The sequence below is a fragment of the Mus musculus genome, chromosome 7 (genome assembly GCF_000001635.26).
Source record: "Mus musculus strain C57BL/6J chromosome 7, GRCm38.p6 C57BL/6J".
Lineage (NCBI taxonomy): Eukaryota > Metazoa > Chordata > Mammalia > Rodentia > Muridae > Mus > Mus musculus.
The window spans coordinates 5,318,771-5,334,825 of NC_000073.6; the positions used below are offsets into that span (position 1 = coordinate 5,318,771).

The 16,055-nt window shown below is 40.5% G+C and overlaps 1 protein-coding gene across 1 annotated transcript in view; it reads right to left on the minus strand.

Annotated features, from left to right (window-relative positions):
* Nlrp2 (NLR family, pyrin domain containing 2) overlaps positions 1-16,055 on the minus strand; it is a 52,489-nt gene that overhangs the window by 20,224 nt on the left and 16,210 nt on the right. The window contains exons 4-8 of the mRNA NM_177690.3: positions 14,190-14,249; positions 8,638-10,240; positions 6,124-6,294; positions 3,578-3,742; positions 382-552 (exon numbers count right to left, since the gene is read on the minus strand). Of these exons, the coding sequence (NP_808358.2) occupies positions 382-552; positions 3,578-3,742; positions 6,124-6,294; positions 8,638-10,240; positions 14,190-14,249 (2,170 nt within the window). The remainder of the gene's footprint in view (positions 1-381; positions 553-3,577; positions 3,743-6,123; positions 6,295-8,637; positions 10,241-14,189; positions 14,250-16,055) is intronic.

Below are 16,055 nucleotides of genomic sequence, written 5' to 3' on the forward strand. Positions count from 1 at the left end.
GCTGGCAGGGTCAAACTAAATTCATGTTCCCAAGTCCAGGAATTTAATCCTAACTTGATCAACCCCTTATGTCAAAATATGACTGGACAATGCTACATATAGTACACCCCACTGCTTCTCACTTTGTGGTCTCATACTTTAAATATGCTGTGCAACTTCTCTTCAGGGTCACAGTTTAGCTTCTGAGTCTGTTCTATGGCCCTAATTACAATAAATTTTTGTCATCTGCATTGACTAGTGGAGTTTTGTTGGATTTATGTTGGATTTAAGTGTATCCCACAACAATATGGGTGGCCGTGTAAGTGTGAAGGCAACCATATCTCTTCTGTCTATAGCTCAGTGTCCAAAGCGATGTTCCATAGGAAGAAAGGACATACTTACGATACCCTCTGCAGTATGCACTTTGGTTCCTTCCAAATATTACATAGGAGCTTAGCACTTTTGTCCAAGAGACTGTTGTCTGTGAGATCCAGAAATATCAGGGATTGATTGACTTTCAGGACTGGGAAGAAGTCATCCCATTTCTGAGCAGCAGTAGAACAAGATCCCAGGCTGTGGAAGAAATGATAACAAGTATGTTCCTAATGGTCCAAAGAATGTTGTAGGTAGGATAGCTATTCTTGCCGTTGTGAATGGGTTTAATAAGTATATAGCAAGCCAAACTAAGAGAAGTAATTGAAAGATATAGAAAACATCAAATCAGGCCTACAAAGAGATAGCAGAAACTGACTGCAGCTAATTGAAGGGTCCATATTTTTTCTGATCAAGTTTTTTCTCCTTGGATGAACTTCCAACAGACAAACTTTTGAGTTTTGTTACCTATTGTAGGAATACTTCCTAACTGATCAGACACAATGTTTATACTCTTTGGCCATTTGTGTTCTCCTTACATTGTTGAGTACAAAAACATGGTCTAAATTGCCTAGGTTTACCAAGCTTCATTCTCTCCTACATAAATTTTGATCATGCATACCTTCAATACAGCATTCAAGAGGTAGAGGCAGGCAGATCTCTGTAGGGTACAGGCTAGTAATGGTCTACACAGTATGTTCCAGGCCAGTCAGAACTACATAGAGATATCCCGTCTCAAGTTAATTTTCTTCTTTTAATATTTCATACAGATATATATCTTATTCACATCCTGTCCTAATTTCTACTGCCAACTCAACAGATTTCCACTCCAAATTCATGTTCTCTTTTAGCCCCACCCTTAGTTGAAGAGATATCATCAGTGCCAGCTTGGGGAGGGAGAGTCACTTTTTCTTTGGTGTTGTGACCACTGATAGGTTGCCCATTCCTCAAGGATAGCCCCATACCCATGTGCATACATGTATTGCTAATTGTACTGCCATAAATTTATGAATATATATATATATATATATATATATATATATATATATATATATATATATATATATATATATATATAGTTTTGAGAAAGGGTTTATCTGTATATCATGACTGACTCCAAACTCATTATGTATACCAGGCTAGCCTTTGGATCTCCCTGCTTCTGTCTCCCAAGTTCTTGGATCAAAAGTATGCACCACCAAACCCAGATTCATATATATTATTTGTGTGACTGGGTTTCACTATGTGGATCTTTAAGTTTCAGCCCTCTTGCTTCAGTCTCCTCAGTCCAATGACTACAGGCAAGTGATAGATTTTTATTATCTCCAATCTTATGTTGGAAATAATTGTATCTTAACATTGAATGTTTTAAGTCCATACCCACACAGAATGACATGTAGACATATGTCACACAGCTAAGATGTGCTAAAGATCACGAAGAACTTCTCAGAGTTACACTGTAACTATGTAACTAAATTAAATCAAGGTATCAGGTACAATGTGCACTGCTAATTACTTCCAAACATTACATACATTGAGCTTACATGAAATTTCCTTTCATTTTGGGCACTAGCTTAGTCATTTAAAGTGGAATTGAGTCTCAAATACTCAAGTTATACACTTTGTCTCCCAGATAATTCTCTCAGGAAAAGGAAAAAAAACAGTCACTTTCCATGGATAGTATTCACATGAGTTACAACTTATCTCATGACCTAGTCCTTATAGATTGTATGTTATCCCCTCTTTATTGACAAGAGGACCTAGAGAAATGGGTGAATATCACATATCTGGAAATACATAGGATGGTTTGTGGCCTCACATTGTGTCCCTGCTACTGCTGCTGGTTCAAATGTGGTTATGTTAGGACCTATGAACCACAGGATGTGGGTGGAGGGATAAGCAGTAGAGAACTTCCCAACAGCTGATATCCCAGTCAAAAGTGAAGCCAGGGAAGGGCTTAACTGATGGTCTGGAGCACCTTTGCTGGGAAGAAGGGGTCTTCAAGCTTATGTTGAATGATAACCCAAGAAGTATAGCTACAACAACCACAAGAAAATGACCAAACAGAGCTGTTACTTAAACTCTAGTAGTTTCTTGGTCACAGGATTGCCATATATAGTTGTTTAGGTTGTTCAGAGTTCAGGGAAGGTAAAGACTGAATTATTTTTCTATCTTCTAGTCTATGTACTCTGAATGTTAGTGTTCTCTGTCTCTCTGTCTCTGTCTGTCTGTCTGGCTCTCTGTCTCTGTCTCTGTCTCTCTCTCAGCATAAGCAATCTTATTAGGTATGGCAAGAGACAGAAATGAGGCCCAGAGGTCCAGAGGTCCAGGAGAATGAATGGAAATATGGGGCTGGTGGGTGTGGGTGTGGGGGAAACCTCTAGAAAGTCTCAGTGACAGAAGATGGGAGAGGTTCCCTGATCTCAATGGGGGTGATCTTGGCTGGAATACCAAGTAGTAGGGAGAAGGAACCTGAAGAGACCACCTCCAGTAGTTAGACAGGGACCCCCAGTGGAGGGATGGGGACATCAAGCCACCTTCAAAATTTTTTTGATCCAGAATTGTTCCTGTCTAAAAGAAATCCATGGACAAAAACAGAGCAGAGACTGAAGGAATGGCCAACCAGTGACTGGCCCAACTGGGAATCCATCCCATGGGCAGGCACCAAACCCTGACAGTATTACAAGCACTATGTTGTGCTTGCAGACAGGGGTCTAGCATGGCTGTCCTCTGAAAGGCTCTACCAGGAACTGACTGAGACAGATGCAGATACTTGCAGCCAATCGTTGGGCTGAAGTTGGGAACCCCTAAGGAAGAGTTAGGGGAAGGATTGAAGAAGCTGAAGTGGATAACAACTCCATAGGAAGACCAACAGTGCCAACTAACATGGACCCCTGGGAGATCCCAGAGATAAAGCCATCAACCAAAGATCATACATGGGCTGGTCTGTGGCCCCCAGCACACATGTAGCAGAGGGCTGCTTTGTCTGGCCTTAGTGGGAAATGATATGCCTAATCCTCTAGAGACTTGATGCCCAGGAAAGGGGCGTGCCTGGGTGTGGGAAGGATGGGGTGAAGAACTCTGGGAGGGGGCAACATTTGGGATGTAAATAAATAAAATAATTAATTAAAAAATAAGAAAAAATTCCCTCTAACTTAGGTTTGCTATATAGAAAGATCCAAGATAGCTTTATATGACCAGACTTTTAGGGAATGAAGAGACAGACCTGAGAAACTTCAGGTTGCAGGCTGGATTTTTCAGAACCTCACACAGTGAGTGATGCATGCTGTCCAGGTTGCCACCTTGCAGGATCAGATGTGAGATGGTTTTATAACCATTAAAAATGAGGCACAATTTCTCGTAGGCATCATCTGGGGAAATATTTTTGAGGCTAAAGAAAAGAATACAAAAGAGGAGATCTTGAGTGCTGGTGAGATGGCTCAGTAAATAGGCATACTTGACACCAAACCTGTTAACTTCAGTTTGATCCCAGGGACCCATGTAGTTAAAACAAAAGAATCAATTCTGGCCAATTGTCCCGTGGCTCCACTCACACAAATATATACCTCACATTCCTCTCCATACAATTATCAATAAATACATTAAAAGTTTCTAAAAATCTGATTTTGACTTTCTATCCCTTTACTATACAATAAACAGAAGCAAAGGGAGACAGTATGCTTGCATTTTAGCTCCCCCAAATTAAACCACCCCATTATTCAAGGCATTGTTGACAGACTTGTATTTAGGCTATACCACATTGTTTTGTTATAGATACACCTAGTCAAATGATTGGCCAAATCAAGATAATTAACATATTATCTCACACAGCTACCATTTTTTTTTTTTTTTTTTACTTCATAGCTACAAACCTACACCCCTGAAAACATCAAAAAACATGTTGATTTGGCGCAAGATGCTCCTTTTCTGGTGCAACCATATGATAATCTCTATATAAGACAGAATTTTAAAAGATTATTTTTTAAAAAATCTTTTTAAAAGATTTATTTATTTATTTATTTATTTACTTATTTATTTACTTAATGTATATGAGTACACACTGTAGCTGTACAGATAGTTATAAGCCTTATCTGGTTGCTGGGAATTGAATTTAGGATCTCTGCTCACTCCAGTCAACCCTGCTCTCTCCAGTCCAAAGATTTATTTATTATTAAAAATAAGTATATCTTAGTGGTCTTCAGATGCACCAGAAGAGGGTGTCAGATCTCATTACGGGTGGTTGTGAACCACCATGTGGTTGCTGGGATTTGAACTCAGGACCTTTGGAAGAGCAGTCAGTGCTCTTACCTGCTGAGCCATCTCACCAGCCCCAAAAGATTTATTTTTTAACTATGTGATAGTATATGTCTATGTTTGGGTATCGGTAAGTTGGGTATATGCTTGTGTGAGTACAGCTGCCCTCAGATTCCAGAATAATGTATCAGGTTCTCTGGACATAGTGTTAGAAGAAAATAGGTGGAAGATCATAGTGTGTGTGTGTGTGTGTGTGTGTGTGTGTGTGTGTGTGAAAGAGAGGGGGAGAGAGAGAGAGAAAGAGAGGAGAGAGAGGAGAGAGAGGAGAGAGAGAGAGAGGAGAGAGAGAGAGAGAGGAGAGAGAGAGAGAGAGAGGGAGAGAGAGAGAGAGAGAGAAGAGGAGAGGAGAGAGAGAGAGAGATATACAGAAGATCTATGCTCTCATGCTATGTGTGGTGTAATCTGATCGTATGGGAGACAGGTAGATTATCAGAAGTCTGGAACCAACTTAGTCTATAGATGAGCGGTTGGAAAATCAGGGCTACATTGACTCCCATCTTAAAATACCACCTAAACAACCCCCCTCCAAACCACTCTCAACTCTTCTCAGCAAATATAGAGTATATAATATTGATATTATAATAACACTATAGCATATGCTATTTCCAGATCTTACTCATCACAACTCAAGCTTTGTTTTTATTGTCCAACATTTCTCATTAGAAACTATCTGAAGTCCTTGAAACCCGTGTGACTTAGATCTTGCTAGTTTTTAATCTTCTAGGCACACAATCTACAGATTAACCCCAAGTAAGAGTGAAACATTTCCCACACTCTGCCCTCATGCGTTTAAGTTACAGATTTAAACCTTTTCCCTGCCAATATTTTTACATGACTAATTTTATTCCATTTTCAGTAACATGTTTTTGGTAATGAACACACACACTGCCCAGTTGATTTTCTATGCTCATGCCTCAAGCACATTGCTCTCATTCTTTCTACATTAGTGGCTTTCAGCTTGTCATGATTCTGTGTCTCCCAGGGACACCAAATGATACTTGGATACTTGTAGGCACAGAGGTATCTTATGACTGAAGGCAGAAAGTGATGTTGATATCTGGCATGTGGAGGTTAGGGAGGGATACTGCTCACCATTCTACAAATATGTAGGCCAACCTTCCTCCCTCCAACAAATACACCACTCAAGTTCTCACAGAGGTTGGGGACTCTGTTCTATTTAGAGCCCAATGGTTGCCATAGTAGGAGTCAAGATACCTGGGCATCTTGATTTCTCTTATGGTATTTATGAATGTCAAAACTGTCTCCTGCATTATATTGCAGTTACTCTGTGATTCTTCTCTAGATAAAATTAATGGCAGGGCTATCTAAATTCCCTATGTCTTGGATACCTGGTTTGAGTCTGGGATATGAGTTTGAGGATTTTCCCATTACTCTATAATTGTGAGTGCTTTGGTTGTACGGTCAGGGGTTCTCCTCTAGAGATCAGCTCCTACTTACACCACTTTCTGGAGACAACAGGAAGCAGAGGGCAGCTTTTCACAAAGAATCTCCAGTGCAGAGCTGTTGAGGAAGCTTTCATGGATGTCTAGAAATACCAGTTTCTTATTTGAATTAAATGTGTCACAAAAGTCTGTCCAGAAAGTTAACATGCGTTGTTCATCCGGGGACCTACAAAAAACAAAGAGGCCAATTTTTATTTCTCTGTGTATTCATGTGTGCTTGCATGCTCCCGTGAATCTTCCAGCACCTTCTACCTTTTTACTTGAGGCAGAATCTCTCACTGGTTTGCAATTGCACCAAGGAGGCGAGGCCATCAGACATTTAAGCTTCCAGGGACCTGCCTGTCTCCACCTTCCATCTTTCTGTTACCGAGGTTATAGGCATTCATGACCTTGTGTTTTTGTGTGGGTTCTGAGGACCTAAAGTCAGGTCTTTGCACTTGCCTCACTGTAAGTGATCTAAGGACTGAGCTGTAAGGACTAAGCCATCTTCATAGTTTCCACAAAAGCTTTTGAAGTTTGTCTATTGTATCAGCATCCAGATGGGTTGTTGCTTCGACATTTCCCTGTATATTTTGTTCTTTCTGGTTTACCTCAACTCACCTGCCTGCTTTATTCTGATCCACTTATGTTTTCAGGCAACATATATTCTATTATCTGTAGTCCTTTTTCTCTTAAGGAAATCTTCCCATATCATAGCCTTTGGTCTACTTTGCTTCTGTGTTGCTGTGATTAAATATCATAACCAAAAGCGACTTGTGGAGTTAAAGGTTTTATTTTGCCTTTTTCTTCCTGATCACAGTTCATGACTGAGGAACTGAAGTACAGGCCATGGAGGAACACTGATTACTGGCTTGCTCGATCTATCTTCTAATATGCCCCCCTCCAGGAACACCAGCCTAAGAATAAAACCACCCACAGTAGGCTGGTCCCTCCCATATCAATATCAATCAAAAAATATCCCACAGACTTGCTTACAAGCCAGTTTCTCAATTGATGCTTTCTTCTCTCAGAGGACTCTAGTTTTACATTTATATCATGGAAAATTAATCAGTACAGCCTTGAGTAATTTCATAACCTAACCTTCTTCATATATATACACATACATACATACATACATACATACATACATACATACATACAAACATTAAAATCTAGAATCTGTTTGAGAGAGAACACAGTATTTAGCTCTGAATCTGCCTTCTTTGGTTAGTAATTTCCAATGTTATTTGTGTTCCTGGAACTGTTATGATTTCATTTTTATTTACAGAACAATAATATTTAGTCATTTGCAGCAACACAAAGGACATTGTATAAAGCAAAGTAAGCTAAATCAGATGGGCAATTACTTAACATTCTCTCATAAACAGCAATTTAAAAAAGGCAAATATTCCTATTGAAACTGCTTAAGGTTGAGAAAAGTACAAAGCTGGGGCATGTTAGGGGAGAATGTATGAATTTGAAAATTTATGATTTATATGTGTGAGCTTTTGCCTGCATGAATGCCTGTGTACATGTGGGCAAGAAGCGAGTACTCTGGTCCCTGAAGCTGGACTTTCAGACAGTTGTAAATCACCATGAAGGTTCTGGGAATTGAAACTAGTTCCTCTGGCTGACCAGCAAGTGCTCGTATTGCTGAGCTGTCTCTCCAGGCCCTCAAAATACATTTAATTTCCATTTTCATAATGGCTAATGATGTTGGACACTTAGGAAAAGTAGAGAAGCATCTATAAGTGGGTAAAACAAAAAAAAATGCTTTAAGGATTATTTAGAGAATAGTGTTCAGAGATGTGATGCTTTAGCTCAATGGTAGTTTGCATTTGGAGTATTCATTAGGAGCTGTGTTTGATCTCACTGGTGAATATGGCAAATAGTTTTTATATTTGAAAGTAATACAGAGTAAGGCCTTCAAGTGGAACATAGTTAATAAAATCTCATTTTACAAAGCAAAAAAGGCTTTAACAGAGCACATAGAGCATGAGGACAGTCAAGATGATTCACTGGGGAAAGGTGCTTGCTGCCCAGCCTGGTGAATCCAATGTCTAGGATACATGAGACTCAAGGAGAAAACTGGTTTTCATAAGCTATCCTCTGACTTTTGCACACACATACTTAATAAACAAGTTTAATAAAAACATATGTGATGTAAAAGTGGAAGTGAGGACACCCATGAATAACAGGGTTTCAGCAGAAAGGTGGGCAGAGAGAGGAGGGGTATAGTCAGGAGCATCCACTCTGTATGCAAATGCTGTAGGGAAAGCAATAAAACAAATGCTAACCAGAGCAGAGGAGACCATAGGACCTAAGATGCTTGACTCTCAGGCTGGCGTCCTTAATTATATCATCATTTTCACTTTTATTATTAATTAGGAAGGAAGTTGAACAGGTACAAAATGTCCAACCTTGACCTATAGAGAATGAGAGACTTCAGCCTCTTATTATTAAATACACAAGGGATGAGTTGGAGGATAGAAGTACTATTAAGAAGTATGCAAGGAAGTAGGGTTCTTACCTTTGATGCTTAGCTGTGGACTCTAGTGCAGCAACATTCTCTGGAAAGACCGCCTTTTCTACTTTCAGGGACATTGTCTGCAAGTTCTGAGAGTTCTTGAGGCAGAATGAAGCATGAATGAGGTCAGTGCTGGTTTTCAAATGCAAGGAGATGTCCTCAAAGAGGACCATGGCTTCCTTCACAAACCCCTCCTCCTGAGATTCATAGAGACAGGACAAGATTTCTTGCATATTCATCAGTAATAGTAAGGGTTTATTTTCCCCTGACTCACACTCCAGGAATTTTCTCTTGACCTCAGTTGATATTTGGCAGCCAAAAGTAGTCTTCAACTCTTGAATACGAGTCTCATTCAGGAGGCCAAATACAAATGGCAGCAGCCCAGACAGGTCAGGGTTTTTTAATCTTGCTTCCCTTGAAAGCATGTTCTGTATACTATATTTAGAGACACCCTTGCTTTCCTGTCCAAGCTCCTGAACAAATATTATTGCAGCCAGGAGTTGCTGGATACCGAGGCAGATGAAAGAGAGACAGTGTGTACTGGAACTGTCCTTAAAGAGGATGTGCCTGCACACCATGGGATGCAAATTGTTTAGGTTCAATTTTAATGTCAAGAAGTCTTCTTCACAGAGTATGGGCACCTGTTCCAAGAGACTATTGGCAGCCAGGATACATATTTTCTTGAATAAGATTTGGAATTCCTCATTGAGATGGTCCTCACAGGTTTCTGATGAGAAGACTTCGCACAGGAAGTTCAGGAACATAGAGGTGTATGTCTGACATGTCAGAGACAGGTCTTCCCCCTTCTTCATCCTTAGCTCCAGACAGAGGCAGAATATCCCACATGCAGTAGGAAGTGAGGCCATTTGGTATAGATCAGCATTGCATCTCACTTCCTTGAGAGCTCTAAGTGCCTTTCCCTCACCTTTATCCTCCTCCTCACCCTCCTCATCTTCAAAGTATTTCTGAAAGTACTCCTGCTTTTCTTGCTCCAAGAAGCCCAGAGTTTCTACTAGTAGTGGCTGATCCATCATGACAAAGATTTGGTGCAAAGACTGTGTCCGTGTGGTTACCAGCAGGGTGGCATGAGGTGCCATCTTCCTCTTCAGCAAACTGCCCAGTAAGACCTCTACAGGCTTCACTGTGTTCCAGTCACCACAAAGGTCACGGATCAGAGCTCCTGCTGGGAATGTCAGCTCATCAAAACCATCTACCACAAATAAGAATTCCTTTCCCAGGATTAGATCTCGAATCACACAGTCCCTCCAGGAGGGATTGTCCATGGAGAGGAGGTGGGCAAAAGTGCAAGGTTTAGTATTATTTACTTCCCTGCAGCTGATGTAGAAGGCACATGAGAAAATCTGGGCCTGCTTACTCTCTGACCATTCTAACATTAGCTGCTTTGCCATTGTGGTTTTCCCAGAGCCTGGAGGGCCATGCAGCACAATTGCATGAGCAAATGGGGTTTCTATCTTTGGGTTACACAATGCCAGGAGTGTCTTGTAGCTCTCGGTAACCACATAGATTTCTTTATTGCATTTAGGCCAGAAGTTCTGCTTCCATTTAGCTGTGTATCTAGTCTTCCATTCCTCTTTTTGCTTGTCCTCTTGACCACCAATGAGGGGGGAGGATAGACAGAACACAGTTGGTTATTGTGAAAAATTATCTTGTATAAAGTAGAAAAGGGAAATGAAGAACACAGCTCTTTAAGAGCAACTTCAATCCAAGTTTATTTCAGCAAGATTTTAAAAGAGTCCAATTAAAAAGCATTTAAAAGGGTTTCAGTGTGGGCCTATGAGTGTGTGCGGATATGGACATGTGAGTGCAGTGCCTATAGATGCCAGAGGAGGGCATTGGATTCCCTGGAGTGGAATTAACAAGTGGTTGAGAGTGGCCTGATAGGGGCTTCTTGGATCCAAACTCAGCTCATTTGCAAGAACAGCATGCTTTTCTTACTGCTGAATCATCTCAGTAGCCCCTTTTTATTTTAGCCTAAGGAAATGAAAATTAGGGAAAATTGCTTTCTACTATGGAAAAGTAACTTCTTTGTTTAGAATGCTTAAATTCTCTTGTTAATTTATTCAAATTGTCATAGAGGAGCTGGGAAGGATCTGGGAGCAGGTTGGGTAAGGATGGTGAATAGGATCAAAATGAAGTCTATGAAATTCTCAAAGGAATAATGAAATTATTAAAAATTGTTATTAGAGATAGACAATACAAAACTCTGAAACTGTTAGAGAAGAGTTCAAGATGTGGATTTAGATAAGTACTTTGAGTGTGAGGCTAGCCTAGCCTATAGAGTGAGTTTCAGGCCAGCCAAGGCTACACAGAAGAACCCTGTCTCCAGAGAGAGAGAGAGAGAGAGAGAGAGAGAGAGAGAGAGAGAGAGAGAGAGAGAGAGAGAGAATACAAAGAATCAATGAAATGAGAAAAAACAAACAACAACAACAAAAAACCAAGATAGACAATCCTTATCCAAACTAACTAAAACTAAATCATCAAAGTCAGAAATGACAGGGAGGACATAACAGACACTGGGAAAATCCAAAGAATCATCAGGGCTCCCTTTAAAAATCTGGCCGGACGTGGTGGCACACACCTTTAATCCCAGCACTTGGGAGGTAGAGACAGGCGGATTTCTGAGTTCGAGGCCAGCCTGGTCTACAGAGTGAGTTCCAGGACAGCCAGGGCTACACAGAGAAACCCTGTCTCGAAAAACCAAAAACCAAAAAAAAAAAAAAAAAAAAAAAAAAAAAAAAAAAAAAACAACAACAACAACAAAAAACCAAAAAAAAAAACAAAAAAACAAAAAAACAAAACTGTACAAAATTGGAAAATCTAAAAGAAAATGACAGATACCATTTACCAAAATTAAATCAAGATCAAATAATTTAAATAGACCTATAGCCCTAAGGAAGTGGAAGTAGTTATTCATGTCTCTAAACTACACCTCCTTCTCAGAGGTGAAGGGGAAGAAGGGACAGACACTTTGAACCTGAAAGAATTAAAAATAGCCTTGAGGGTATCAGCATAGGAGATGACTAGACAACTGAAAGCACAGGCACATTCTTTTCACATATGACAGAGAGCTAATATACAAAGTATATAAATAACTCAAGAAACTAAACAGCAACAAACCAAATAATTCAATTTAAATGGAGTACAGAGCTAAACAGAGAATTCTCAATAGAGGAATCTCCAGTGGCCAAGAAATACTTAAACCAATGTTCACCATCATTAGCAACCAGAGAAATGCAAATTAAATTACTTTGAGATTCCATTTTACACCTGTCAGAATGGCTAAGATCAATAACACACAATAGCTTGTGTTGGTGAGGATGTGGAGGAAGGGAAGCACTCCACTATTACTGGTGGGAGTACAAACTTGCTCAACCAATATAGAGATCAATGTGATGGTTACTCATAAAATTGGGAGTACTTCTACTTCCACACCCAGCTATATCACTCCTGGGCTTATACCCACCCAGAGGTCACTCCATCTTACCACGAGGCACTTACTCAACTATGTTCATTATAGCTTTATTCCTAACAGCCAGAAACCAGAAACAACCTATATGTTTCTTAACCAAAGAACTTAAATAAAGAAAATAAATTATATTTATACATGGTGTGTTGCTAAGATAAAAAAATAACATCCCTTGCCCAGAAAGATAAACATGATATGTCATCACTTATAAGTGGATATTAGCTGTCAAAGAAGATCACACTACAATCTACAGACCGAGAGAGACTAAGTATTAACAAGGGGGGCTCTAAACAAGACACACAGATCTTTCTGGGAAGGGGAGATAGAGTTTTCAAGTGTCCTGCCAGTGGGTGGGTGGGAATGGGAAAGAATCAGAAAGGCAGAGGGGAAAGAGTACTGGGAGAAGATTGACCAGAATAAGGGGGCATTTAGGAGGCTGTGTGGAAACCTATTGCAGCAGAAACTCCCTGGAATCTAAGAGTGTTATTATAGTGAGAATTCCTAGTAATAGAGGATACAGAGCCTGATCTGGCCATCTTTGGTAACCTGGGAGTGCTCCCGGTTGTGGGACCAACACCAACCCAACCACAAAACCTCCAACCCATACCTGTTCTACCAGCAAGATATGCTGAGGCAATGGTGGCTCAGAGATTGTGGGAATGGCCAAACAATCATTGGTCTAATATGAGGGCCAAGCCATGAGAAGGAGCCCATGACTGACACTGCCTGGATGGTCAGAAATGGAAGCTGAATGGCTCAGAGACCTAGGAAAAGACTATGTGGATTGCTGTCTATATGCAGGTGAGGGCAGGTACAAGATAAGGTGAAAGCCTGTGATTGGGCAGTGGAAAAGGAAGGTGGGCTGAGAATTTTAGAGATGAGTACAGAGAGTACAGAGAACAGAGAGTAGAGAGAGAGGAGGAGGAAAGGAGAGGAAGAGACAAGATGGAACCTATAGGAGAGGAAGAGGAACCACATAGTTTTGGGAGCTGTAAGTATTGGGGATTTCTTAAATAGATGATTAAATTATAAGTAGGGTGTGGTTGCCCTATCTAGGTGTGTAGCCTGTGTTTATATCAACTGAGTTTTGAGTTCATTGTGTGGGCATTTTGTGGGTTGAGAATTTACTAATATAAATCTGACTGATAAATTACAAGCCTCTAGAGTTTTGATTTTACCAGGGCTAGAAATGTGAGCAGAATCTACAGCAAGAGAACCATGAGATGGGCAACCATGGAAAACCCTAAGGAGATTGAAGTAGAAAGTCATTGCATAGGGTTAGCCATGGAGGCAGCAAGGTTGCTGGGGACAGTGAGTAGCCAGTGATAATGCATGATGGTGCCTTTTTAAAATATTTCCTGCAACAAGACTAAACACAACTGACGAACCCCTCCTCCTCACAAAAATGTTTAATAAAATTATTCCCAAACTCATACATTAGTGCACAGCCCAGTTGGCATCAGAGAGGCTTCCTCTGGCAGTTAATGTGAATGGATGCAGAGACCCAAAACCAAAGACAGAGCTTGGGGAACCCTATGGAATAGGAGAAGAAGGATTGTAGGAACCTGGGATGAAGGATACCTGGGAAACATGGACCACAGAATCATCGGAGTAGGCCTCATAGGAGCTCACAGAGACTGAACCAACAATCACAGAGCCTGCAGGGGTCTGTACTAGGTTCTCTGCATACATGCTGTGGTTGTTTGTGGGATTTGAAGGGAACAAAAACTAGAGAGGAACTGGGCTAAGCATAGGGAGGGAATGCTGCAGTTGGGAATGTGTGGTATGAGAGAAGAATAAAAAATATAAAAATGAATAATTGTTTATTTTGAACTGGGAATATTAAAAATAATAAAAAAGATTATGAACTAGAGAGGGGAGGGGGAATGGAGTTCAAAGTGGAGAGGGATGGATGGGCTGGTGTAATGTAGGAACAATGCTCATTATGACATTATCAAAATAAAATGGTAGAAGCAGCAGGAGACAAATTGTAGTTTTCCGAAGAAGTGTGGAAGGAGGAGGTGGGCTTTGCTTAGCTTACAGTACCAGTGAATGCTGTAAAACTAACCTGGCCTTTTAGCTCCTTGAACAAAATTCCATGGGAAAGTTAGTGTCCCCGAGGGTTCTCCTGAAAGAGAGACATCTTTCATTTGCCACTGTATGAATCCATGATCTATGCATATTTGGGCATTCACATGATTAAAATCACATACCACTCCACATGCACACTTCTGTACACATGGTCTTGTATGCATACAGACCCCTTTCTAGTTAGAAGGCATATATTGTAAGAATAAAATGAATGGTATGATAAATTACCAATGCCATGGCACCTAAAACTGTATATTCTATACTTTAATTCTATTGGTAATAGGATAGGTTTACTTATGCCAGAACCATCCCTAACATGAGATACTCTGTGCACTGCTGTGCTAAAATATCTTTGTCACCAGATGGGATTTTTCACTCCTATCATCTCTTATGGAAGCACCATCCTGACCAGAGTGTCACACAGCATGTGATATTCTGTGGTATGAGGAAGAGAAATACACAAGGACATTCCTAAAAGCACTAGCAAGCTTTCTGCAGGATCCCCAATGAACCCTTTTTCCATTAAGTTACCATTGTCAAGATATTTTGTCCTAGCCACAGGAAAAGAAACTAAGATGGCCAGGGTTAATTGTTGTCCCTTTGAAGGACCAGACAGTAAATAGTTTCTGCTTTTGAACTCATATGCCTTGTACATTTCCACTTCTGCGGTAAAGCAGCCACAGGTATTAAAAGCAAATAGGCATCTGTATTCATACAAAATCTATTTGATGGCATGGGCACAGAGGCACATGGCCATAATGTCAGCACTGGGCAGGCTGTGATGGAAGGATTTTGAGTTCAGAGTCAGCCTGAGCTATATGGTGAGAACCTGTCTCAATGAAGTAAAACATAAATTAAGAAGTTTCATATAAAAGCTTGTTACTGACACAGAAGTTCAAACTCCCCATGATTTTGAGGGTGGTAGTAGGGATTTTGGTAGTAGGGATGATGTGGTTCTATATTTGGCATTCAGGCTACTATAGCTTATTGAACTTTGGTCTAGGTCAAATTTTGTCAGTGAATGGTCATGAACAGCAGACTTATAAGTAAGTGCTGATACTAAATGATGGCTGACGGATGCTTAGCCTTAAATGGACACTCATTATCACTTCTTCCAAGGTTCAGGGAACATTGAAGAAGAGGGGATGGAAAAGAATGTAAGATCCAGAAAGGAGGAGAATGCTGTGCTCCAGGCATAACAAGGCTGGTGTACACTTGAAGTCTTAGCATAAGTAGTTAACTGCATAAGATTGGGCCTGTCAATATACCATCCCAAGGGAGCAATTTTTCTTCATTGATGTACCTACTGGTAAGGTGCCTATGTTCCTGCAGAGACCCTCATCCATGCTCCTTTAAGCAATGCTAGTTAAACTTACCAGTTATATGCCTAAACTTGCAGAGACTTGATGTGCCTGGGTTGTGGGATACCCAGGGGGTGGGCCACACTCTCAGAGGAGAAGAGGAGGGAGAATGGGAAGAGGGACTTTGTGACAGTGGCAGTGAGTGGGATGTAAAAACAACAACAGAACCAAGATGTAACCCTGATAGGATACCCATGCTCCAGTAGACAGTTCTAAACCCCTACTTATACAATAGGATGACTCAAAGGGTTTTTTAAAAAAAGGATTATTAAAGGATTATTATTATTAAAGGAACTTTAGTGTGCACTTGCAGACTGGAGTCTAGCATGGCTGTTCTCTGAGAGGCTCCATCCAGCAGCTGATTCAGACAAATGCAGACACCCACAGCCAAATAGTAGATGGAGCTCAGAGACTCTTATGGGAGAATGGGAGGAAGGATTGTAGCTCCTAAGAGTATAGGAACTCTACAGCAAGACCAACAG